General features: G+C 39.8%; 1 protein-coding gene across 4 annotated transcripts in view; it reads left to right on the top strand.

Moving 5' to 3' along the window:
* The window catches only part of DISC1 (DISC1 scaffold protein), a 208,835-nt gene that overhangs the window by 18,185 nt on the left and 163,530 nt on the right, over nucleotides 1-27,120 (top strand). For all 4 annotated transcript variants that reach the window (XR_015258242.1, XR_015258243.1, XM_086745426.1 and 1 more), the window contains exons 2-3: nucleotides 2,090-3,078; nucleotides 7,004-7,073. Coding sequence is in view for 2 of the 4 variants with exons in the window: in XM_086745426.1 (XP_086601552.1) it covers nucleotides 2,090-3,078; nucleotides 7,004-7,073 (1,059 nt within the window). In the remaining 2 variants the exon portion in view is untranslated. The remainder of the gene's footprint in view (nucleotides 1-2,089; nucleotides 3,079-7,003; nucleotides 7,074-27,120) is intronic.

The raw sequence follows: 27,120 nt of genomic DNA, 5'->3' as shown, positions 1-27,120 counted from the left end.
ACACTTCGGCAAATTTAAACCTTACTTATATTAGCTTAGTTTAAATTTGGTGTTTAAAGAGCTGTAATTATCTGTCTGCTTCAGAAATTTGTAGTGATTTAGTGAGTGATCAATTTTAAACTGATTTTAATGAAACCAAATAACCTTTTCCATTTTTACAGACGAGGCCTGTGACTAGCTTTTGTAAACGGCATTAAAGTATCTCCAGTCCTAGAATGACTTTTCTCTGCATGACTGATTTCTTCTGCTGAAGGCAAATTTAGACTGTTATTTTGTATATAAGCTAAAAGTATTAACTTCTAAAGAACATTTCGTTCAATTTTTTGTTCCCTTACTCCAAAAGTGGTTCCTATTTGTTAAGACATCTGTTGAATTACTCCAAATACAGCATTTCACCGTCTTTTTACAGTAGACAGGCTGATGGACTCTATGACCTTTTTTTATTTCTGATTTTTGTGATGCTTTTTCCCTGACAAAAAAAAAAAAGAATGTAAGAGACAGCTGGGGTATTCTAATTTATGGTGATAGGAAGCAGAATACAGATGCTTAACTGCAATCACATGGTGAAATGTGTCACTATTCTAGTATGTGGAAAATCTATAAATTGCTTTTGTTGAAGGTTATTTGGAGAGGATGTAGTGAATGTTGGGAAATTCCCTTGGGAAGTTTAAGGTATAATGCTTGAATTTTTCTAGAGGATGTCATTGTAGTAAGGTGCATCTGAGACCTGTGTTAGAAGTTGCTGAGGTGTTTAGATTATGTGCACATCTCTCAATGTAAAAGCTTATAAAGGGTTGTGATTAGAACTTAATATTAAATGTTACATGTAAAGACAATTATTTCTCTAAAACTTGTGTTTTTCAAAGAGTGGGTGGGTGGGTGATGAGAATATTTCTAACACTTGAGACTGGCAATTGATTCTGTTCCAGTGAGTGGAGGCCAGCTAATGGAGGGAGTAATTCAGCTAGTTGCTAGATCCCTTGGAAGGGTGATTCTGGCAAATAGGCCTGGTCAATAAGTTTTTGTGTTACAAAATGGATGATGGTACAGAGCTTGTATTCCCATTGATTGTGTGCAGGACAGAAGAACGGAATGCCTGTTGACTAGCAGTAAATCCATAAAAAACTGAAAGTAGTCACCATGTAATCTTTTGCTTCTTTTTTTTCTCCATAGAAATGTACAGAAAACAAAGACAAGACACCACATTCTTATCTCCCACTTTTAATGTTCTTTGTGTTTTTAATTTTGGTTCTTTCTATTCTGCTCTGCAAGCAACAAATTTACCTTTTCATCTGTGTAAGTTATATGTGGGGGAAACTGAGCTACTGAGCAGAAGCCCTTTCTTAATGACATTAATACTGCCATAATACTAGCAAGCATATGGTGGCATTAGTTTTCCAGGACTAATGGTCCTGCATGTAAAACTTTTTTTTTCCTTTAACTTCAAATTTTGGACAGTAGGTAGTACAGTAAATCTAAATTAAAACTTATAAAATATCTCATTAAACTGACAGATATGTAACCATGAACTGTTATGGGGTCACATCTGTTCTGGCAGCAGAATCTGAAACACTTGCTGGTATTCGTAAACATGGATATGAACACAAGAAACTGGACATGAGCAACAACAGATCATGCAGAAATGTCTTTGCAAGTATTGTGCTCATCTTTTTGATGCAGATTCAGTCCTATCCTAGATCTCTCTGGATCAGAGGCACTTAAACAAGGTCTGTGCTTTAGTGTGCTGCTAAGTGAATTGAGAATGAAGGAGTGCAGAGAATTGCTATGAATAGGGAAGATGATGTGGTTCATCTTACCCAGGTTTCTGTCCTGATGGATGTGATTATGATAGTGAGTTCACTTAAAAGCAGGTGCAAACTCTTTAGAAAATTGATAAATACACACAGCATTGTCAGGTAACAAATTTTCTCCTCTATCTGTACTAGATCAGTGTGTTTCTTTTGTGGAAACTGAAACCAATGTGCTGTTTGACTTTCCTGAAACGATTATTTTCAGGTGCTATGATATGTGAAGTCTAGAAAATGGCAGAAACACTTTAATGACTTTTCTTCCCCCCCCACCCCCCCAGGTGGTCAGGAGCAGTTAATGCCTGCAGATTCTCTTCGTAAAAAGAAACTGGCAAAAAGACCTGGATACTTGAGGCCAGAAGCTCAACGACAGGCAGAGTTTCAGTCCCTGGGTGCCTGCAAGTCATCCAGCCCGGAAGAACTCACACATGGCAAGCAGCGTTGTGGAGACTTTGAGAACTGCTCTCTACACAGACAATACAAAAATAACTTTGGATTCTTACACTGTGGTTCTCTTGCAAGTAGTGCTGTAGTTCCTGCTAATGGGGTAATGACATTGGCCACTACTGGAAATATGCCAGGGAGCTGCAAAAATCTTTCATCTTACAAGAATCAACAGTCGGAAAACACGGTGATATCGATTTACCCTGCCACAGCAACAAGCAAAGGAGATGTTTTTGCTGTATGCTGTACGCCGCAAAAGAGCCACGATGCTGAAGTGAGTGAGCCCCCAAAAATGTATGCTTTGGATCAGAGAGAAGTGAATAACAACTGTGAATATCGAAACAGAGATGTTTCTTGTTCTATTGGTGCACATGATAGCTTTAGCTCAAGTTTCAGCTTCATACAGCTCTCCCTGAACTTGTCCTCTGGAGTAAGCAATGCTGAAGGCAAGTCAACCATTGAGGAAGCTGAGTATGTTCTGCATCCTAGCACCACAGGAAATCTGCAGAAATCAGAGGAGACAGTGCAGGCTCATGAGCACTTGGGAGCTTTGCATTGCTTCTCCAGGCCCAGAGAGGATTTGGAGTATGAAAATGAGACCACAGCGAATGATAAACTACAGGACTCTGAGAGTGTCTCTCTCTCGGATACAGATGCAACATTTTCATATTCTACAGACTCCTCAGATGCAGCATCTGCTGGCTCTTCTGTCACCTCAGGCTACGAAAGTAGCTTTACTATTGGTGACTGTAACTGGGATACTTTGATGAAAAAATATGAACCAGTGCTACAGGACTGCCTGCTTGGCAACCGCAGTACATTAAAGGTTGGTTATCTCACTTTGTCTTTGATTCCTCCTCCTGGCCCCCAAAACATTTTTATTTATAGTGCCAAAGTCAAAGTTGATGTACGAGTTGGGATATTAATGGCTTTTGTAACATTTGTTCGTAGGGGCTTACAGTAGCAGTCTGCATGATAAAAGTGAGAGAACAGATTTCCTTTCGTCTTTGTGGTTTGGTTTTGTTTTTTTTTTCCCCAAAGGTGATCTTACAATACCTAATTCCTATGTTCTACTGCAACTGTGATCCTCTAATTTCTACTATGTCACACATCAGTTCCTGAATTCAACAAATACCATTTTCTTTCACAGGTGGCTGTTTTGTCTGCAGCTTGGAGTATATGTAGTTCAAAATTTGGGGGTGGTAAGAACTCTTTTCTTGAAGCACCATGATTTAACAACATTAAACTTTTTGTAATTGGAAATGTGTAAGTTTGCCAAAGATTTCTTGGCATGAGGTGCCTGTATGAGCATAAACTGTAATCTACTAGATTAGCACTCCCTGCATGAAAAGAAATAAGAGTTAAGTACCTGTTCTAACTCAAACTGGGAATTGAACTGTTGGGTGTTTTTTTTGTTTTTTTTTCTTCTACCCCAGAGGAGTACTGTCAGGAGTCTTTCTTTTTGCACGTGTGTATACTCACATGTATACCTACCACGTATACAGGCAGTCTCATTCACTGTGTTCTTTGGGGGAGAGGGGTGGGGAATCCTTAAGAAGGATCAGTTATGTTTTGTTACCTAGTTTTCGGGATGGCGAGGCCAGCATCAGAGGGAAACCATTCTGAGCTTACCTGCGATAAGGAGCTGAATATTTGCTTTATTGTGCATACAAGGAACAGTAATCTAGAGATGAATGTGAACACAATGGATTTCACAGATTTGTTCAAGATGCAGTAAGTGGGCAGTGGGGTTTTTTGTGTGATGGGGATTTTTTTTTTTTTGATGGTTGGGTGTGTTCAGGTGTTTTTTGTATGGGTGTTTTTTTTTGAGAGTGTATGTGTGTTTGGGTGGTTTTTTTTTTTGTTTGGGTGTTTTTTGTTGGTGTGGTTTTTTTTGGGGTGGTTTTTTTGTTTGTTTGTTTTTTTCCTTTTGTGTCTCACTTGTACCCTGAGTTTCTGGGATGCTTTTCAGAAACCCAGTTTCTTGTGACTTTTCAGCTCAGACATAACCTGCTGAGATGCACTGTATTGTTCTTAAGCCTGATGAAAAAACCTGCTCTGGGGAGTCTTTGCATAATCCTGCTGTCTAGCTAAGGCAGAAGATGAAGAAACTTTTATTCCTTTTTTTACTCCCCATGATATCTGATCTGGGCTTATGATGCTCTCTAATACTTACTTTTCATAGCGGGTGCATGTAGGACTCAAACTAGGTTCTCTTATTTACAGACTTCACGCATATTGACATGGAGTAGTTTCTTCGGCTTCATGCCTGGAATGACGATGTGCCCATGGTCTAGGATGGTTTGGGAAATTAATTTGCTGCAAATTTGGGAATATATAACATAATCAAAATAGGAAATGATTTTTCTTTATTTTCAGTGTACTTATTTGATAGGCACAAAAGAAACATTGCTTTTTAAAATTTCTCTCATTAATTCATTGAATGGAGAATTGGGGATTTGTGCCCTTAGATGTCTTTGCCCTTGGTTAGCCAGTCGTGTATGTCTAATTTGAACCACCTTCCTGTTGTAATGATAATGAGCAACTCTCAAACTTTTTCAGAAAGGAACAAAGGCAACTATAGAAAAGGAAAAGAGACAATACAGAAGTTGTTAGAATTTTGCTTTTTCCGTACTTACTACAAAAAGAAAAAGTGGTCATCACAATTTACAGATATGGGACATGCAACTCTTTGGTTGGTTGAGCTCCAAATGTCTTGCTAGCCTGCAAATAGAAAGCACTATACTGTGACAGCATCAGTCAGCTTGCTGTGGGCATGCCTGTACCCAAGTAGACTTTTAAATGACCTGCCACTGTGAGTGTGTGATGAGATAAACACTGCGAACAGCAGCAAAGCTGTACTCTTCGTATAGATGGTTGTTATACATCATATATATGAAGAAAGTGTAATTTGAATCATTCCTACTGCAGGCTTCTTTAAAACTCTATCAAAAGTATAGCATAAAATAATCTATGGTGAGGATTCAGAGCTCCTGACTTCAGTATGTTACACATTCCTCACTAGCCTTAGAGAAAAAAGATTGGAGTTTCAGGATGTGAGAAACAAAAGAAAATAAAGCCTTGAGGAAAAGGGGGTATGTACAATGTTGGTTGGTTTTGTTTTCTCTGGGACATCCTGTGGCCTATTATTAATCAAGCATTTTTTTATTATTTTAGAATAATAGGATGGTTTGGGTTGGACCTTCAAAGGTCATCTAGTCCAACCCCCCTGCAAGGAGCAGGGACATCTCCAACCAGATCAGGTTGCTCAGAGCCCCATCCAGCCTGGCCTTGAATGTTTCCAGGGATGGGGCATCCACCACCTCCCTGGGCAACCTGTGCCAGTGTTCCACCACCCTCAGTGTAAAAAATTTCTTCCTTATGTCCAGTCTGAATCTACCTCCTTCTATTTTAAAACCATTACCCCTTGTCCCATCACAACAGGCCCTGCTGAAGAGTTTCACCCCGTCTTTCCTGTGGGACCCCTTTAGGTACTGGAAGGCTGCTGTAAGGTCTCCCCGGAGCCTCTTCTTCTCCAGGCTGAACAGCCCCAACTCTCTCAGCCTGTCCTCATAAGAGAGGTGCTCCAGCCCTCTGATCATCTTTGTGGCTTTATTTTTTATAGTTCTTTTTTGACTAGTCCACTTTCACATACCATGTTGAGAAGGGATATCATTAATTTAAATGTTGTGCCTAATTTGTGTCTTGATCGTGTAGTCACAATAACTGAGTGTTTCTATTACGTTGTTGACTGGCTGTACCTGTATTTCTCTATGCGATTTAGAGTTTAAATATAGGGATTTAAATGTGAAAGAGTTTCACAAAGGAGCGACATCTTTAGTAAATGCAGAATGCCTATAAAGTACAGGTTTTTCTTGTATTGGAAAACGCTTTCCCAAGCACTTTCTGGCTTTGGGCTGCGATAGTACATTCTGGTGGTTTTTACAAGCTTACCTTTTTCAGTGCTGATAATGGCTTGTTTGGTACAAATTTTTAGGAGGTTTAGAACTTTGGTCCAGACCTTTCATGTTAACAAAGAGAAGTAGTAATTTTGAAATAAAACTTTAATCATGGTTAAGAGTTTCTTTTTGTATGTGAAAGGGCACTCTGTATGTGGTATAGGTGTTCTTGGTGTTTTGTTTTTTTTCCCCATCCATCATTTGCAATGTGGATATTTCTGAAAATGCAAGTGTCAGTGTTCTTTAGATGAGCCTAAATTATATTTTATGAAATTTCATTGGCTGCATATGAACACAATTTTCTGTGCCGTAACATGAGTATACTTGTTCCAATATATTCATACTGTATTTCACTTTTTACTTACAGAAGGTGGTTTGCATATGGAAATTCTGGATTTGTTCAGTGTAAAACCTCCTATAGGCAAAAAACTGCTAGAATGGGCTCGAGAACACTGGGTACAATGTGATCAGAAGTAGATGCCATACTGACAGAATCCTCAAATAATCCTTACTTTGATTTATTCACAAGGTGAAAAGTATCCTACGATCATAGGATCTCTTCTGCTTTTCAAGAAATACTGTTTGTTATTCTCTGTATGTGTTGGACTAAAGCCACGCTTGCCTCAAGTAGCTGCAGTTCAGCTGACTTCCAAACAGGTCTGTCAACTTAACAAATGTTGAGCTTAACTCTCAAAATCGGGCTGTTCTAGCAATGCAATAATCCATTAAATTTGTATTATGTAGAGATCAATAGTTTGCATTTAAAACTAACTTTTTTTTCTCTTTGTATAGGTGAAATCCTTGATCTTACAGCTTCAGAGGCTTCAGGAAAAAGCAGTAGAGGAAGATGACTATGACAAAGGTGAGAGTTGCTCCCCTTAGTCCCCACTGGTTCATGCTGCATTTTTTTTTTTTTTTTCTTCCTTCCCTCTGCTTCCTCTGTTAATTTTGTTTGCTACATAGCAGTGGTTAGGGTTGGGAGACAAGTTCAATGAACTGTATTGTTCATTCTGTCGTATGGCAGGAAACAAATTAAAGAAGTAGGTCAGCAGCAGGTAGCAACAGTTTTTGTCATCTTGAGCCACATCACCATGTGGGAAGGTTGAAATCTGAATATCCACCATCTGGGTCAGCTGTTCTGAAGCAGCATGACTTTAAAAAATGCAGAAATGAATGAGAGCTTTGAAAGAAGAAAGCACGGGCACTAGCTGCTGACAGTGTGTGATTTGTTGCTTGTCACATTTAGTCATGACACTACAGCAGGGTTGAAGCACAGAAATGAGGTCAGTAGCTATTATAAAAGTGAATGATACTGTTCTATGGGATTAGCTTGATGTCTGCTGAGTTGAATCAAAATCAGCTAGAGAATATGTTGGTGATACAACTGCTGGCAAATAACTGTATTTGAATAGTGCTTTTTCTTTCAAATGCCTTTGCACTTCTGATAAGCTCTGTGTGTGTGTGTGCCTTAATAATTAGAGCATCTATTAATAAACATCTTGGGTTTCTTATTGTTTCCTGTTATGGCAGCCTGTGTTTAAGTACTCCTATTTTGATAGTCTTGAGGTTCTAGATTAAATTCTTCCTGCTAGATCTACAGCTTGGGAAGCCCTCGAAACGTTTTAATAAAATCTGCATGGGTACTTCAGAGAGTAAGACTGGAAAAAGGTAGTTCCTTTCCTGCCGCTTTTTTATTCTCAGCTTTTAAGGGTTGGGAAGTGGTCAAACTTGTGGTTTGCCTTTCAAAATTAACGTGTGAAGCTTTGCAGTTGTACCATGGCTCTGTTTCCCTGTCCCCAAAGGTGCCCCACAAGACAATTAAAATGCATTTTACTTTATACGTCTAGGGAGTAAGCATGCAGCCCTTTTGCAAGAGTGATTCTGTTTGCCTCTTAAAGGCTCGTGTGTATACATAGGAGAAAAGTCTGCTATTGTCACAAGTCGTTCTTTTAGTGTGGCATCTCCCAGTGGTGAAAACTTTTAGGTATATTAAAAGCTGAGGATGTTGTAGATATTAATGGATTTAATCTCTATCCAATATATATTATTGATGTATATGTTTTACGTGTGTAACACTCATAACTCTTCTTTTTTTAAATGCCTGTGGGTTGAGTTCCCAGTTGGAGACTTCTCAACAGCTGTGCACTCGGTGTGTGTGGTTCCCACAGATTCCAGCTGGGATTCTCTGTGCAGTCAGCCACTCTGACAGCAGTATTGTAGTATATCAGTTGCAACTTTTGCATGTGATGCCAAGGGGCTGTTGACCACAGTGGAAAATGATGTCTAACCTTGCACGGAAAGCTCCTGTGTAGTTTTCCAGGATGCTAGTCTTGTGTCTTCCAAACAGGACCGTATTTCTTTATCACTTTATCAATTACCCTTTTCAGTTTCCACCCTAGTTATCAGGCAGGTAGCATGGAGGGCAGTTTGCAGAGTCTTCAATTAATTCCCCTCAGGAAAACAGTCTGTCTGAAATGTGATTTCACCAGGTGTTGTGGGCCTAGCTTACAGAGAACAAAAATGGCAGCAGTACAAAGGTGGAGAGGAGAATCCACAGATGGGATTGCTGTTTTCTGTGTTGTCTGCCATCTGTAGGCAGAAAGCATTTGTCTTGATATGGGAGTAGATACTGGGGTGTCTGAGAGTTGTTTGTTTTTTTTTCTTTTTGTCTTGGGTTCCTCCATCCCTTTGTAAACTGGAATTCCATCTTCACACAAGTGTTCTCAGAAAATGCCATGCTGCATGCATGCATCTGACCATGCATCCTTAATTTTATCCATTTCTAATTTTTGAGTCTTTGATCCCCTTTCTGTCATACTGGTCTTTGTTCCTTTTCTGATGCAACTGTCAGCTGAGGTTTTTTTTTGTGACTAGTTTTCATTATTTTTATGATATCTGAATTCGCTTCCTTAATTTTTCTTTTGTGAAATGTGGGCAGTGTATCTCCAAGGAAAGACCCACACGGAGAAGGTGCGGTGCTGCAAGAAGAATGAGAGCTGTGACCTTCCCTACTCCTCTTGAAATGGCAAACTTTCCACCTTTGCTTTTAGAGCTGCGTTGCTGCTCCTGGTAGAGAACGAAGTCTTGCCTGGTGTGCAGTGAAGTTTGAAAGCTTATTAAAGAGCTTACAGATTGGCCTGGTACCAATTTCTGTTCAAGTGAAATCTGTAATTAGCCTTCTTTGAAGGGATCTTATTGCCAAATATTGCTAGCAGGGAATGGAATTGCTAAATGTGCAGAGCTGTGATGTGGGGCATAAATGGAAATATATTATCAGGGACTGGGAGAAACTGACATGGCATATGTGGAGGGCTGAGGACACTAACTGTAATGCTAAAAAGAAAATTACTGTCCCGGTAGTTTGAGGGATGACTTTGAGTATAGAGCGAGCCCTCTGTGAAGAGCAGAACTGATGTGAACTGGAGACTGTGGTAGTACTGTGAGTCGTGGTAGCCTGGGTCTTGCTGATATGGGAGTGCTGCAAGGGAAGGGGAGATCTAGTGTGATGTGAGTAGCTGCGAAATGCCCTGTATGTGGAGGAGATAAATAGAGAGGAAGGAGAGCAGATGGGGGAGAGGTATGGCTGGCTATAACCTGGAATGGAAAACTAAATTATCAATAAATGTGTTATTGCGTGTAACTATGCTATCGCTTCAGTGGTAGAGGCTCTTCTCAAACTTCAACCATAGATGAGAACTCAAGAGATATTCTGGCTTCGGCTCTCTAAGAGCCATCCAGTCTTCCAGGAGAGAGCTTGATCTTTAAACACCAGTTCAGTGGCAGGGAGATGTGTTAGCACTTAAAGTGCTTAGGACTGGTTTCTGCTGTCTGACACTGCAAATTTAGCAGCTTAAGGGAAGGCAAGCGTCTACTGTCTGACATTGCTGCTTTCCTGCTCTCCAGAGCTTTTTGAAAGCTCCAGTAGTTTATAGTAATTTTTGAAATTAAAGTGTAAATAAAGTGGTGCCTCTACAGAGAGGGCAAGGTGTGATGCACTGTGTTTTTGGTTGTGGCAACAAGACTAGGAAATGGCAGAGAAATAATGGCAAAGAAATAAAACCATGAACAAATACCTTGCTGCAAGAGGGTCAGGAATAAGGATAGATTTTTTTTTAACTATTTATTCCCCCCCCCCCCTCCCCCTCCCCCCCCCCCCCGAAACACAGAACAGATGCTTGCTGCTTGGGTCTGTTGGAGAATGTGTGTGTTTTCCAGATGCATATTAAGAAGTTAGCATATATTTCCCAAACAGGTGAATTTTTTTTTTTTTAAAGAATATTTAGGACCACAACCCTCCATTGTTGTTTAGGAGAGAAGTGAATACCTGTTGAAACCTTCAGCTTTTTTATTCTTAGTTTTTCCTTTATTTAGATGAATCTATTTGTTATGCTTTCTTTCTCCCCTCAAGCTTGGGAGGTGCTCAGCAGAAAATGGCTTTTGCCGTTGCTTATTTACCTGTGCTGTGCCTTCTTAAAGACCTGTCTTGGCATGGTTAGGGTGTTGGTGTAGAGGACCTTCAGTCAGTCATTCAAGCAACTGCAGTTTCTTCCTATACGTTCTGGTGGTGCCATGAGTGTGAGGCGGTTATGTTTCCTCGGAGAGCGTCGGGGGGGCTGCTTGGGGCTGAGACCGCCCTCCTGTCCCGTGTTCATACTCATCTTCTAGAGGTCACTGATTATGGTGCTGTGGACCTGCAAAGTTCTCTCTCATCATACTGTAGCAACCACAGGTTTTTTCAAATGCAGATGTTCCTCAGTGGTGCAATGTTTGTGTGAAACGCTTTTTCAGTGAGACAAACCGCCTTCTCAGTCCTGGTTTAATTTTAAATAGGAACCTTTAGGATGGTACATGTTTTATTCCTCATTTTTGTTTGCAGATGATTAAATATCAGGAGGTAGCTTACTTTTTTCTGTATTTACTTGTGGTCTCCTCTTGATGGCCACATTGCTGTATATTTTCAAAGCAGGTACAATACCATGGAAATATGATAACAACGTTTTGCCTTGCGTAGCATACAGTAAAAATTGGTCTGTTCTCCAAGGATCACTTGGAGTGTTGTCATGGCTCATTATTCATGATGGAGCTTGACAGCTCCAAGGTTAAACACACTGCTGAATACAGGAGGTAAAATAAAAAAAGCAGCATATTTTTGTGTCTGTGGGAGTTGTGCTTGCAGTGGAAGCAAGTGTATTTTGCTCAGTACAAATCTATTGCCCAAACATTTAAAAATTCTTTTCCTGTTCTTCGATTCTTGAACTCCTCCCTTTTGCCTGGTGCAAGGGGCAAATAGATTGGTAATTACGTATCAGGATTGAGTCTTACTGCTGAACTCCACTACTGGTTCGCGTGCCATCTTGCTACTCAGAAATAAGTTTCTGCAGAGCTACTAATATGTTTTTTTAATTTTTTTTTAAATGCTTGTATGCAGGTATATGGGTTTATGGATTCATTACTGGTAGGGAACGCTAACTTTCCTGTGCAATCAGGTTACATTCAGAGTTAGGGTTCTACAGTGGAGGTCATTGAGTAAACCAGAGCAACTCCTCATGCGTCCAACACAGCAGCTAGACTATTGAAACTTTTGCGCTTGTCCAGCAAAACCTATCCTATCTTGGCAATGAAAAATCATGCTCCAGATACGTGTAACATCATGTGAGCCTTCAGTTATTTTAACTGAGGTCTCAAAGCTGAGCTGTATGAGTTGGTGAGCTGCCATCGGCTTGTGCTCTGCAGAAAAATAGTGTTTTACATTGTTTTCTTTTTTTGCTCTTTACTCATGCTCTTTGAGACGTCTTCATACCAATTGTCCTTTTCATGTCTCAAAATTTGCAGGACATCAAGGACAGAACCCTATACTGTGTAGGAGTTGGCATCTCATTTCACAAATTTTCCATTAATCGTAAGTGTAGGAAGGGAAAGGAAAGAGTTTGTAGCTTTTAGCCTTCTGTACATTTACACTGGAAGAGGTGCTGTTGCTCACTAGAACCAGCTATTTTTTTTTAAGGCAACTGCAGAGAGAAAACAATAGAGTATAATGTTAAATAATGTCTGGGTTCAAAATGTCATTTGCTAAATAGTATTCAGAGCAAGGTTTTAGCCACCTCTTATGATTGTACTTGCAAACACTGAATTAAGAAATAACCCCAAACTCCTGGCAAGGTGTATAGTTGTTTGGTATCTCCAAATTTGGTTTTGCAGTTTAAACTGGGAAAATATTTTTGCAGTTTAGAGTGCTTTTTCTAGTCATAGCTCTTAAACATTTGAAACAATTTGATCTTCAAGCAGGTGAATGGTATGTTTTGGTTTTCTTTCCTTTTTTTTTTTTTTTCCCCCCCTCCCCTGGAAGAGCTATTTGTAGATGAAAGTTGAGTAGAATCCCTGCTTCACTGTACTTCCATTATTTTGAACTAAAATGCTTGTTTGACAGATGGCTGTTATAACAGGATACAGAAATGAAGGCAAGTTAACTTCTTTCTGAGGAAGGACAATGAATTTGAGAGAGAAGCTATATCTGGAAATAACTCTCAAATAATGTGTTACTCTAGATTGTACTTCTTTCAGGAAGATGTGTACCTGTGGAAGTAAGGCCACTGCGTAGGAAACAGGTTTGGGGTGGATGTGGTAAATAGGACTTTCTGTTGTGCTATGCTGTCAGAGCCTTATTTGGTCACAAGCTTGTAGAAGCTTTGTGAAATCTGTAGTTAAGTATTTTTGGGTTTCATTTTTCAGTTTTATAACTTTCCAGTAAAGCTATTAAGAGGATGGGGGGAAGGACTTGTACAAATTCGCAAAACTGGATCTTCTTTATATGGATCTTGTTTATCCGTTCTCTGACAAACTCAAATAACCTCCTCAAAAGTGTTTGGGTGGTTAAGGAAAGTAAGTGCTTATGAGAAGTGCATATTAGCCTTAATTTTCCTTGCAACAAACAGAAGCAGTATAAGCCTTGCAACTGTTCTACCTTGCCTGGGTTTTGCTGTTTAAGACACCAATCTGAAATGAAAAGATAAGACTTTTTTTTTTTTTTGTCCATATCCATTTATTGTGGATATCCAGCTGAAACTGTGGACCAATATGTTGTCATTCAAATGCTTGGTCCTGGCTCCTGTCTACTAGCCAGCAGTAAGAACATCACCATTTCTTTTTATGCAGTCTGTGCCAGGCTTATCCAGTTCCTATTGGTGGTTTGTTGTGGTTGGTTTTTTTTGGGGGGGGTGTGTGTGGTGTGGTATTTTTCGTGGGGTGTTTTTTTTTTTGTTTTTGTTTTTTTTTTTTTTTAAATCACATAATAGATACAGAAGTTGAGCCAGTCACAATTTAAAGGTCTGAAACTCCTTATCTTACTCTCAGGTAGGCAGCCGTAAAACTGTCAGACTTATTTTTTTTAATACTAAAACAATATAGTAATGGCTAGTATTTACCAGAGGGAGGTCTGGTACACATTTCTTGATACTTTCCTTTGTGTTTGATTATTATATGTATAGCAGATGCATCTTCAGCAACTTCTTGAAACATTTTTGATATGAACCCTCATTTTGGCCCAGTTGTTCAGTTTCCATCGTGTCAGCGTGTGTCTTTGAGGTCGATCAGGATCTTGCTGTTGGTCTGCTTATGCACACACATTGAAACTGCAGTCACGTTTTCTGAGTCTTTAATTCCTTAGCCAGTACTGGAGAGGAAGCTGCTGTAGTCATGCAGTATCTTGCTTGACTGTGCAGCCTAAATATTTTTAGGAAGTGGTAGTATTTTGTGGGATGCTACTATGCTCTCTTATTTTAATCTTGGCCGGTGTGAAGAGGTTCAGCTACATCTTATGCTTCTGGAAGCTGCTTGACAAAAAGGAAATTGCTGAAGTTTTGGCATACCATGTGCTTGGAAGCTTTCTCTACTCCTGGCCATCTGCTGTCTAAAACTGACACTGCGGGCTACCCCTCCTATGATAGCTGGGCTCTATTTCTCAGTCCATGATGCAGCCAAGCTGTTCCCAGACAGCCTGGCTAGTCTTTTACAAACAAATAAGCAATGAAAAAATCTGCACAAAATAAGCAATTATGGATAATTTAAGAGCCTACTCGCTGAATTGCAGTTTGAAGCATAGAGCTCTGATGGGTGTAACTCGAGAGAAGTGTTGATGTGCTATCTGGACAGTACCCATTGAGTGAGTGAGTGACACAGCTCTCCTGCTACCCAGCCCATCTGCTTACTTTGCACTTGCAAAATCATGCAGCCCAATTTTATATTCAGGACAGACTTATCTTTCCCTTGCTCTTTAGAAATATTAGCTCCACATAAGAAAATTCTTTCATTTGCTATGTGACCACTGGAGACAGTATGATTATTAATTCAACCAACAACTAGAAATTGATTTTGCTGCCCTTGTCTTACACTTAGAATATAAACATTTTAAGGGAGTTGGGGCACACCTGCTCTTTTTGATTATTGTCTGTTTAATAAGTGACTGGACATGGACAGAAACTTCTAGATGGCATGGTAATGCAACTTCAGTGTAATTGGGGATTAAAAAGATGTTGAATGGCTGTGACTACTGTTTGAAAGCAAACATGGAGCCCTCTGTGGGGCACTGATAATGCTGATTGCTGGGTGGTGTCTAGTTGAATTCCTCAATAGGATGCTTTTATTGAAGACCTCTGCGGACCTTCCATCTCTTGTCAAACTCCTCTACAAAGTGAGATTGCCTCAGTCAATTAACTTCTTTCTCCTGAGGTTTCACTTCTGTCCACGTGCCCAGACCCAACTGTCTGTGCTGGGGTGTGTTAGAGTTAGAGTCTATAGGAAATGCTGACAGCGGCAGCATCCAAACTGATGCCATGTAATGCGAGTTTTAAACTGTTCATACCATCTTACCAGTCTAATACTAGTCAGCATTCCTGGCAGGTTTTCATTGAGGAGTGAGAAGTGATTGGGACACCTGCAAGCTCACTGAGATTTTTAAAGTGTGAAAAAGTAGATGAAGTTAGTGAGTTGGATTGGTTTGATGTATGGCAAAGTTGAACAAAAAGCAAAGCGAGGTGCTGTGACTCAGAGGCATCATTCAGACATATAATGCAGGAACCAAATACAAAGAAAGATGTCCAGCTGTTTCGATTAGGTCATTGCAGAATGTGCTGTTCAGCTGACTGACTTGTAGGCGTTCATTCATGCGTGTCTCTGGTGTTCCCAAGTGCCTCTGTATGTCTTCCTGCTAATGATAGCTCACTGGAGAAATAGCGTCTTAGAGAAAAGGCTGTAACGTTTGGGTTGCTAGAAGCTTTCCAGGGTTCATTCAACTTCTTGAGAAACTGTGTCAGTGGGAGTAAAGAGCAAAACAGGTTTGGGTTTATATGTGCCATGGCACCATACAAAGCATCTGCTGCATGGCACCAAAGTATCAGGGGCAGTGTTGTAGGCTGGAGCATCTCGGGTAGTGGTCTTAACAATAAGACCTGCTTATAAATTAGTTGGTGTCTATTGGATTTGTGGGTTTTTTGTTGTTGTGTTTGTTTTTTTTTCTCATGATGTGCTCTACCTGAAATATGCTGTCCTAATATCCAACCCTAAACTTGGAATAGATGCAGCTGACCTAAAATCTAGGATTACACTGTGTAAATTTCAGACAGTCTTGTTTCCAGTTTCTGTCTCTGTCTGAAGAAACTTGCAAAAGGCACCTCACAAGGCGGTATGAACTGATGTACCCTGAAAAGCCGGTGTATGTGAGGCATACTGAGTGAAAGCATACAGGAGACAGAGGCTTGATTTGACATGCATAACAGTATAAATTAAATACTTAATAACACTCTTGAATAAATAAGTTTTATAACATTTTTGTGTAGATGTAGGATTTCAGCTGTGTAAAAGATGTGGGAAATTTTTCTTCGTTTTCTTCCTGTTGTGTTGTGAGGTATTCAGAGCAGTCTTGGGCTATAGGCACAGGTGTCGACTTTCTGGAATTAAACACTGATTTCTGAGTGGTATTTTGCAGGGCCATTATGACTTCCAAAGAAGGTTTAGAGTAAATTATTTTTAGTCTCGAGTTTTATAGTTTTTAAAGTGTATGGTTAAAAGACCCCCAAACCATACAACCTGTAGGTGAATTTTTCTTGTGTTGTCAAATGCCTATGAAATGCTCTCATGTACTTTTTTTTTATAAAGGAAATGTTAAAGATGGTTCACTATTTTCATATTTCACTGATGAAGCTTTCTTCTCTTCATGTCTGGTTCTCCTGTGTTTATGGCTTGAGATAAGAGTTTCACTAATACGTAATTTATTTTTCAGTAAAAATGCAAGGCAACCCTCTAAATATGTACAGACATCCTGTGTTATCCGCTGAGGATGTATTCCCAAACAGTATGTCTTTTGGCAATGTGATGGATAGCAAAATGGTCTGTCCCTAACTCCCCGCCCCAAAAAACTTGGGGTAGATTGGAGCATCAAGGTCCTTGTTAGAAAAGAGAGGAGAGGAGGTCTAGGTGAGAGCTCTGGGCATGTGTGCACTGGAGGACATGGCAGGATTTGAGCATCTTTTAGGATTATGGGAGAAGAAGAAATTCTTTAGCAAAGAAGCATCATTTAACATAAAGTTTACATCTATGGGTTCAGTGAAGCCTGTACATGACTCAGCACTGGATGGAGGTGGCAACTTATTTCCATGTATAAATCAGGTCTAAATTATGACAAGATGTCTCAGCTAGGCTTCAGGAAGGGAAGGGATGAAGTTGAGTTGTAGAAAATTATCAGTACAGTTGGATTTTTGTGGAGACAAAGATGAGTTCAAGAAGCTTTAAGACTGCAATGATTCAGACCCACATAAACTGCAATGTACACGACTTCCTGTTTGTTAGAGCTGGAAGAGCTGAGGGTGTGTTTCTGTCCCCAAAATGACATTCAATAGTTTGCCAAAGAAAGTTGGTTTTTTTTCTGTGTGTTTTTTCTCTGTGGGTTAGTTCCCTCCCACCCCCAAGCTTTAACCTTCACCTCAGTCTCAAGGGTATGGGTGACTCCTAGTACTGGCAATACTCTTGTGTTGTAGTGGAATGACTTTTGGCTGCTGCTTTACACTGGGCTGAAGCTGTGCTCTTTTCAGTATGAATCCTGAGCAACAGTGAGAATTTTCTCAGTGGGAGTCATCTGAAATTAAATGACTCTCTTAATGATGAGCATATAGGAATACAGAGACAAAAGGTTCCTGCTGTACACTGTAATGTAGTGCAAAGCCTGCTAGTGGGGTTTATTGCTGAAAAATCCTCATCTATCAAATACCATTCCAGGGGAACAATTTCTCAGTCCTTAATCTGAGCAAGAGTCAAACTGGTGAACTGGAAGCAGAAAGCTCAACAGCACACTAGTAATCCTACTGAATTCTTGTGTTTACAGGTTTAAGAAAGTAGCTCTAGTGACCTAAGGACACTACACTGATTCTGACCTTCCCCAAATGTGTACAGGCAGTATCTACCTACTCCATAGGCCAAATGTTAGGCTTTGTTGCCCAGGCTCGTAGAGAATCTTCTGTCTGTGTTTTGAAAGAACAAACAAAAGGAATAAAACAAAAAAGCTCAGCCATTTTAAGTGCACAGCAGTAATTAAAATAAAACAAATTCATATTGTAGTGGAGGAGGTGTTAGTTTGAAATATTTTAATTATGACCTTTCCTTGCTGGAGAAAACAGTTGTGAGCAAGAGCAGAAATCGCCCCAGTCATAGATGGGCTTCAACAGCTGGTTATTCTGGTGCCATCTCACTGATAACAAGGATGAAAATAGTGAGGAGTTCTGAACAGAAATGCGCCAGTCATGCTATGTTGCCTGCCCTGGAGGACCTAGGGCAAGAACAGTCAAGATGTATGAGTGTGCATTTGTTTGGGTTTTTTTTTTTTTTTTGTTTTTGTTTGTTTGGGTTTTTTTTGTTTTTTTTTTTTTTTTTTAAAAAGGAACTTTTGTAAAATTTTTATAATCTGGTATGAAATGACAAGATCTTCCAGAAAAAGTAATGCTGAAGATGCTGAGGAGGAGAAAGAATGAGAAATATTTGAAAAAAAAAAAAACAAACCTGAAGTAGAATTGTTCCAGAATTAAAATTTAATTCTGTTTCAGAGCACTGTGCCTGCAGAAGCACTGCTGCTGGAATAGCTTTCTGATATTAATTATTCTGCCACCACAAGTCTGTTCATGTCTGCTTGTAGATAAGTCTTCCGAATTTTGTGCAGTTTTATATTTCCTGTCTCAGGTGCTTTTTTTTTTTTTTTTTTCCCGACCTGTAACTCACGGAACTTGTAACAGGGAATTACACGGGAACCAGTAGGCTGCTGCTGTTTCATTTAAATTACTTTTCAATTTTTTTTCTTTTGGACATTTTCAAAAACAATCATGCAGTTCCAAATAAGGAGGAGAGAAATCTGGCAGAGGAACAAATAATCTTAATTCCCCATGCCATGCACTGTATTTGTGCTGTTACCAAATGTCTTAATTTTTTTTCATTTATGTGCTGCTTTGCTTGTTGGTTGAAGCTGCCTGTTACTGTATACAAGAGGTGTTTCTCTCTTCCCTCCTCCTGCTTTCAAAATACTTAGGCTCTGCGTGCCTACAGATGATGTGTTGACTGACCCATTCAGTCTGAATATTTGGGGGCAGCCTTACGTGCTCAGCAAAGCTATTTCATTGCTATTACTTCTCTCAGGGAGGGGGAAAAAATAAAAAGGAAAAAAGCTCTTTCCTTCTGAATCAAGCAAGGAGAAGGCAAGGCTGCCTGTCTGTGTGTGAATGGCTAATGCCTTCCCAGCGTAAACAGACAGGAGTTACTCAGAAACAGCGTGGGCAGCAAAGTAACTGAGCTGTGTTTGACTGACTTTCTTCTCTTGTGGCACACTTATTTGTTGAATGTAGGAAAAAAAAAATATTTATGTCAAAAAAAAAAAGTGAAATAAAGCTGCTTTTTTTTTTATCCTCTCTTGTTGAAGTGTCCTGAAAAATGCTGCTTTTGCTCAGATGAGGGGGAAAAAAAATGAATTTGGTTCCTGTCCAAGCCAGAGCTCAGCTATGTGGTGGCTATAGGAGGCATAGGCCATGTAAGGGCTGGAGTAATTTTTGTGGGATAACGCAACAGGTCTGGTTTTGCTGGACAAGCATCCCCTGGGTTGTGGCTTTAAGGAACCAAGCTTGGACTTTGACTTCAACAAGCCTGTGGCGAGAGGTTTGTTGTACCTCCATGTATACTCCTGTAGGGACTGTGCTGTTAGTGATGGCTGCCGTGTTTCCTGGCCTCCCTTGTCTGCAAGCAGCAGCATTGTGTCTCCTGTCTCTCTGGAGTTAGAGGCCAAGTCTGCCTCGCATGCTGTGCCTGCTTTAATTTGTCCAGAAGCCCTTTTTTTTTTCACTGCTTTAATTCAATAGGGTATAATTGCTTAGTAGAAACCTCTTTGCAAAGTGCCTCTAATTGTTGTTCAGAGTCAATGCTGTTAAGAACAACTGATAACGAATGGAATGGCTGCCTACAAAATCAATTTTTGTTTCAGAAGTTTGGAGGGATGGAAAATTAGTTCTTCAGAGAAGCTTACCCTCCTTGCTCCTAAAAGCTTTCCTAGCTCTCAGTTTCCTTAAGTGGTAGCCTTTCCTCTATTTCTGTTAGAAGAGTGAATTTTTGTGCTGCAGTTTCCCCGCCCCGGAGTTCAGTGTGCTGCCCGGCCTGCTCTGTGCTTACCCAAGTTATTTGTTTCTGGAATAGATGTGGGCAGGTCGGTGGCTTGTGCACCTTCCCCACTGCTGGAACAGGGATCCTAGAAGCTCGAGTGCTTTTAGCCAAGATAGATCTGTGTTTTTAAATTTCTTTCATGCAAGGCAGATGCTTGTGGGGTTCATATCTCTGTAGGAAGATCTAAAGAGTTGTTGTTTGGATGGTTGGTTGTTCAGGTATGTATAGTTGATGCCTGTTAGTTCTAAGGAATGTCTTCTTCCTCGTGCTTTTTCAATATCTTCTTAACTACTTTTCCCCCATCCATTACAAATACATGCTGTATGTCTGCCTAAAATTACCAAAATTGTAATATTAAAGATTTCTGTCATGTAATGCAACAATACACATTGGTCCTAATATCTCCAATGCCTACCTAAAATAAATATTGCTGAAAATTATCTGTGAGGCAGAATTTCTTGAAGTACCCTTGGGAAAGCAAGGAAAGCATTTATACAGGCTCTTCTATTATACAACCAGAAAGTCTACTCATACCAAAGTACACTGGATAACCTTTGGAAAAATCAAGAAAACAGTGTGTAATACTAGATACTTTTTTTTTTTCCAATTCTCCTCTGCAGACCAATTGACTCTTGACAGTTGGAAGTCTTTTTTGAAGTGGTGTATAGCGCACAAACCTATCATCTCAGCTTCCAAGCAAATAGACAGACAAGGGCCAGCTAAAGGTCACAAAAAATAACCAGTTGCCCCTTCTATGCGAAGGAGTTTAAAGCAACAACCCAAACCAAGTTTCAGAAGAGAAATACAGAGAGACTGGATCTTGCTTGATGTTAATATTCTGCTCAGCTAAGATTAACTAACTGCCACAGATTTCCTTTGAAGGTTAGAATGAAGCTGTGACAATGCTTATTTCTAGTCAGAGAATGTTCTTGGGAGTTCAGGGTAAGGTCAAAAAGCTGAATGAGTATTTCGTCACTGCCAGGTCGCCCAAAATTCATTACTATCCTGCTTCCTTCTACCAGTGAGGAGGCCAGTTTGGCCTTGAATACCTACTTGAGAAACATTCTGTAGATTTGGGATTAGTTGAGCAGTATAACGATGTGTTCAGTGCTGTGCTACCTGTGCATGGTCTTTGTGCAGGTGATGCTCTTACCATGCTTGTTTTTCAGTCGACATTTAAACAGGGTCTTCTGTCCTTATTGCTCCGCTGCTTCCAAGCATAGGCAGTTGCTTGCTACTGAAATCTGTGGGAATGACCAGAATGAAAGAGGGAGGAGTGTTAATTACCAAGATAACCCCAGTGGGAAGTACAGATCTGTCAGAACTGCTTTCCCTGGGTGGATTCTGGTCTCTGGGGTTTTGCACTTGTTCATTCAGAAATAGGCTGCTTGGGCTTCCTTTCTGGTGAAAGGAGTAACAAATGGCTATTTCTTTATCACCTTACCTTCGGCCGTGAGGAGTTACCAGGGCTCCTACTGTGCAAATTCAGGCCCAGCAGGTGCTGTTGTAAAAATGAAGATATTTGTTCTTTCAGGCATGAGAACTGTGTGTGAAGAAGAGTGCATCCTGCATGCGCGGGACAATATGAGGAACTTTAGTGACTGAAACACAAGAAGCTTGCTTTCCTGTGTCTCTCACTCTGATATCCTCTGTTCACATGCCCTCATCTTACAACATTAGGATATCTCCTAGCAGTAACTTTTCTTCCCTCCATTTTATATTTTAGGAAGGTGATTGGCAAATGTCTTTTGTCTCCTCACTTGAGTTATGAGTATTTTCTCTCCTGTACCCTTCTTAAGTATTTATTCAACCAGCAGGCTTTGTAAGCCTGTGCTGCTGCTGTTTCTGCCTGTCATCTGGTGAGTAGGGCTTGAATTTGCTCCTCACCTGCTAATTGTGGTCCCCCACGGGTGGTAGTGGATACTATCAGCCTGCTGCTGTGCTGCGTTTCTGTGGTGGTAACGGTTCTCTGGGCTGCAGGCTCCAAGCTGGTGCAAAATGGTCACGCTGCTACCTCCCTGTAATCTGAAGTCAAGATAGGGACGTGATGACAAGGTGCATCTTCCTTGTCCCTTTCTCTCAATGAGTTAATTTTCACCAGGCTGGAAAGCTATTGACCTTTTCTTAGCAGATGATGTTTCCCTGCATTCCTTTATTTACAGCAGCCCACCAGGAGCCTGAGGAACAACAGTGCGCGTATGAAGGGAGCTGGAGGTCGAGCCACTGCGCTCCTTAGTATAGGAGAGAGCTGCATGCAGTATAGCTACTTGCATCAAAATTAGATGCTGGTGATATGAAAATCTGTGCTCCCTGGAAACTAGTAAAAAGGATTTGGGTGGTGGTGATGTGTATTTCTTGTGGTGTTTTTCTGCTGGCAGTGAATGGTTTGGGTCAGATTCTGCAAGGCCATCCTCGGCTCCTAACAGTTCTCTGTCCCTTCCTGAGGCCTCAGGCTTCTTTGTGTGATTGCAGGAGAAGAATTCCGGCGGAAAAGTGTAATGGGAAGAGGCTGGGTTGAACTCACCCTTTGCTGTCCTGGTCTGTTGGGAGTGAGAGAACGGGATTGTACTTCTGACCTGCTCTTTGCTGATATCTTTTGTCCTTGATCTTGTCAGAGCTTCCCATTGTGGAAAAACAGTGTGAATTTCTTTTTTTTCTTTTTTCTTTTTTCTTTTTTTTTTCTTTTTTCTTCTTTTTTTTTTAAAGCAAATATTTATATTGAGTCATATACTTTTTGCTTTCTCTTTTTCCCTAGAGATGGTGGAGTATGCATTAAACATCTGGCCTCAAATACTCTACTTTTCCTATGGTTTTCTCCTTGCTTTCTGTTATTTCCCAGCCTAACCTACACCTCGGAGCGCGTTTCTTGAAACCTCTCTGCCCACTGCCTGCAATCGTCATGTTTCGTGCTTTCGGCCATATTTTCTTCTGCAGCTGGCAACATTTGCACCTTCTTAGTAATTTGCATCACTCTTTCTTTCTTTCCTTCCTCCTTCAATGTTTCTTTTAGTCCTGTGCCATCTCTCTTCTTGCCTCTTGTATCTCCAGGAAGTTCCCAGGTTACCTTTAGTATTTGGAATGGAGCACCTGTATTGAGCTATGGTGGGTCATCTCCACCTGCCTGGCTTCTGAAGCTCACACACATCTGTTTCTTCCTTTCCAAGTCACTGCCTGGAGCTAAAAGCTGCTGTTTTTCTAGTTGCTTCTGTAGTCCTGATATCCCAATCTTTTTTTTTTTTTTTTTTTTTTTGCCAGAATTTGAGGAAATCTGTACTTGTTTCACAGTTAGGGCTCATTGTTGGTGGATTTAGGTAAATATGTCGAAGTCTCTTTGTGTGTGAAGAAAGTAAAGACAAACTAGGAAAGGAGAAGAAGCCATAGTGCTAGAGAGTATCTTAATATCTAAATATTTTAATCCTTTCCTTAGAAAATAAGTAATTTAAAGGGTCAGGTTAAGTATAAGGATAAATGATTATTTGTTTTGTTCTCAAAGCAGGATTTATGAAACTGGCTCTAGTGACCAGGAATGGCTGAGTTGGACAAGAGGTATTTTTGCTACTTAAAAAAGATTTTATTTCTAACTTTTTGGGAGTTTCATGTTAATTCTTTTGTCTAATAACAGTGGAAGAAGGTGAATATAAATTAGAATGGTGGCAGTGCAAATTTAGCAGTGTCAGGGAGAACTTCTGTAGAATTTATTTGAAAAAATAAAAAAGGCTTTTGATCATCAATGAAGCTTAGTAACAGGGGTATAATGTAGGAGACAAGATAGTTGTACAGAGGGAAATATTCTATAGGAGTTTTTTGACAATACATTGACTTACTTTCTTTAAAAATTTATGCAAATACTATGCATTTTTTTATTACTCTTTCATGTATTTGACACGTTACTTATTGTACCTGATTGCATCTTCTGCTTTATCTGTTTAAAAAAGTATTTCTGGAAAAAGTTTTGGAAACTTAGCACAATGGAATTCTGTTTGAAGGTTTATTTTTTAACGTTCTTCATAGCATAATTGCATTAAGTGTAGGATATTGCAGCCTGGTAATTCCTGGAGCCTGCTGAAGAGATCCGTAGGACTTCCTGACACCAGAAGCATGTGCAGCGTTCCGGAGGCTGATGAGCTGCCCCTGTAGGCCTTTCTCTCCATTCTTTGAAATGTTTGAAACATCCAGTCATCTCTGCTGCAGGCAGGATCTTGTGCTGGATGGACCAAAGTCTGACAATTCTTGTCATTTCAAGACTCTTTGTTTCTTCTGCTGGTGTAATATGCCCGTGTTTTTTGTATGTACTTACCTGCTGCTGGATTGTGCTTGGAAGGGACAACTGGCCAAGGGCAAATTTTATTTACACAGTAAATTTTATTTACACAGTAATTTTATTTACACAGTAATTTGATGAAGTAATTTTATTTACACAGTAATTTGATGAAGTTTCCAAGTAAACATAAACAATGTCCTCCAGAATGGGGGATTATATTGTATTTTGCTAATGCAGTTACAGTTAAAGCATTCACATTGCAAGGGGCATTTGTCAAACACAGTGCTTTGTCAACTTAAGAATAAAAAAACTTCAAAATGGTATTTCTTGTCTGTTACTGAATAGCTAGAGAACAAAGATCTAGACTAATTTTGTTTCCTTCTGGATGTGCTTTACCTGCAACTTCTTGCAACCTAATGTGCTGCTGATGAGAGTTCTTGTCACTGAAGAAACCTACAATTCTGTTATGGCTTTCTAAGGTCTTGATAGTGCTGTTATTTAGTATCTTTGAATAACCAGTTGAATTTAACATGCTTAGGAAATGTGCCAGAGAGTAAACCAAACATCACTCTCATTCTTGCATGTGGCAGCTGATGTGGTAGTGAAGGGGTCTGTGAAGAGTGCCACCCTGTCCCTTGGTCAGCTTCCAGCCTCCCTTTGGAAGTGAAAATCTATGAAAGGAGCTGTATGTTGTTATGCTATGCCAGATCCCTTTCTTTGGGGCAGTAATGCTTTGAGAGAGAGGTAGGTGGCTTCAGACTGCTGTCTCTTCCAGTAATTATTGACAGAATGGCCAGATTCTGTTATTAATGTTGATGATATAATTTCTATTAGCCTTGTTCTGGAGACATTCATGTAGTTAACGTTTATTCTGTATCTTAGGAACAGAGTTGCAGCCATTTCTGGTTAACTATTTGTTTCTTTAACAAAAAGTTATTTCTTCTTGATTTAATCCAAAACTTGCTTAGGATGCACGTTTTTCAGTTATATTTAGCTGGCACCTGGGAAATGTAATAAGACTTAGCAGCTTTGTAACAAACGGGAAGCCCAGTGCTTACAATCAGAGCACATCTGATTGCACAGTATGGTGGGAAAGGTCCTTGGGTTTTTTCGCTTTTGGAGTCCACTGTGTAAAATCTTTCTACTACTCTGAATAGTAACTGCAAAATTTCTTACAAGCTTGTCTTCGTGACAGAGAATCTGAATCTTACGTGCTAGTGTTCAGTTTTTAATCTTTTATTTATAATAGAAACTGAGAGTATAGCGAGTTGTGTATGAATCTCTTTTGGGTTGAGGTAGTGAGAGGAGGTGAACTGGAACATCTTCCTCCCCCTTCTCTTCCATCATTGCACAACACAACCGTCGTCTTTGGCTGACAAGGGTGGTGTGTCTGTGTAAGTCGGGTTGTTGCTCACTCAGCCTTACGACTTCAGCTCCATCATTAAAGTGGCCTAATGCTCACTCCTGTATTAGTGCATGTTGATTTTACATTTTACAACACACTGTGATGTTCCAAGCAATGGAGTAATACTTTTTGGAGAAGCAGATAAAAGTTTTGATGAGAGAGAACAAATTCTTATGCAGGAACAGGGAGATAAAAGAAGAAAAAGGTACAACAGATTTTTCTTTTGACTGTTTTTGTTAGGTAATGTAATAACCTTGCTATTTTAACTGTAGGCACACTGTTTCACTCTGCCTGAGATGAGCTGTCTGTAAAATGGGTGTATCATCACTTGCCATACCAGAGTATTCAGAGTTTTAAAGACTGTAAAGCCCTTTGACCTCCTATCATGGTTGGAACTTCAGAGTTGTAAGGTGTTACTACCAATAAATGCTGACATTTGAATTTTCATGTTTTTATGGAAAAGTTGTCCTTGTGTCTTTTTGTGTATTCTAATTGATGTGCTTGTGAAAGCTGTAGAGCCTGTAGGTTAAGGTGTTCTCATTAGACTGTGTAGCCTGTAAGAAAATGACAGTAATGTTGGTTTGTCATCTCTTGGAGAAAAAATTAAGGACTTGAACTACTCCCCCCCCCCCCCCGCTACTGTGTAGATTGCAACAAAATTATTTTCTGTAGTAGCAATTATTAGATGGAGTGACCTTTACCAATTTATGATGTTCATGTAGTGGAAGGGACATTTTTCCACTTGACCTTTATGCAATGTGTCAGCTTGTCCTGTAGCACCAAAAGAGTTGCAATTGACAGATTTGATGTCATGCTAACTTGACAGGAGCTTATTGTGTGGAAGAAGCTATATGTTGAAATATGGAGCCTCTAGTAAATAACAAGTTATTTGCATATCTTCCATCAGGAACATCTTGCTTAGAAATGACTGCTGCCTAAATTGCAATTTGAACACTGACTGGGATTCGAGCAAAGCAGTCATCAAATAGTGATATTTCAAAGTCAAATCTATTGTTTTGATTTTTTTTCATCTCTTCATTGTTCTGTAACCAGATAACAATGGTTTTCTGTATTTTAACCTTGCTTCTTGTCTTAACATGTCTGCCCATAAAAGGAAGAGGAATAAAAGTCATAAACAGTTTTTGGTATTTGATGAGGAGGACATGTCTCTCAAGAGGATGGAAGAGGAGTGAGCGTGTGTATACACACACGCATGTACACCCTGCAAGATGGATATTTATATATTTATAAGTAGTTTCTTTGGTTATTTATTAATATATTAAAGAAATATATTAATATTTCTATATATTTATTATATCTGACTATTATTTAGTTAATTCTGGGCAGAGAGAAGTTTTGGGTGTGGGAAGGAATGGGGAGCTATGAAGCATGCCTTAGGGCGAGTATGGATAGTGTAAAGAGAAGCGTAAAGGAAGGCTGAACTGTCCCTGCCACACTACTCCAGCTGGGAAGTGTGGAGGACAGCTGCTCTTCAGATCTGTCGAAATAAAGCAGGGAGAAGATTGTGCTTTTTGAGGAGAAATTTAAAAGAAAAGAACAAAA

Source organism: Chlamydotis macqueenii, chromosome 3 (genome assembly GCF_036417535.1).
Source record: "Chlamydotis macqueenii isolate bChlMac1 chromosome 3, bChlMac1.mat, whole genome shotgun sequence".
NCBI lineage: Eukaryota > Metazoa > Chordata > Aves > Otidiformes > Otididae > Chlamydotis > Chlamydotis macqueenii.
The sequence above is the reverse complement of the archived record's forward strand: the minus strand, read 5'-3'. Positions and strand labels throughout refer to the sequence as shown.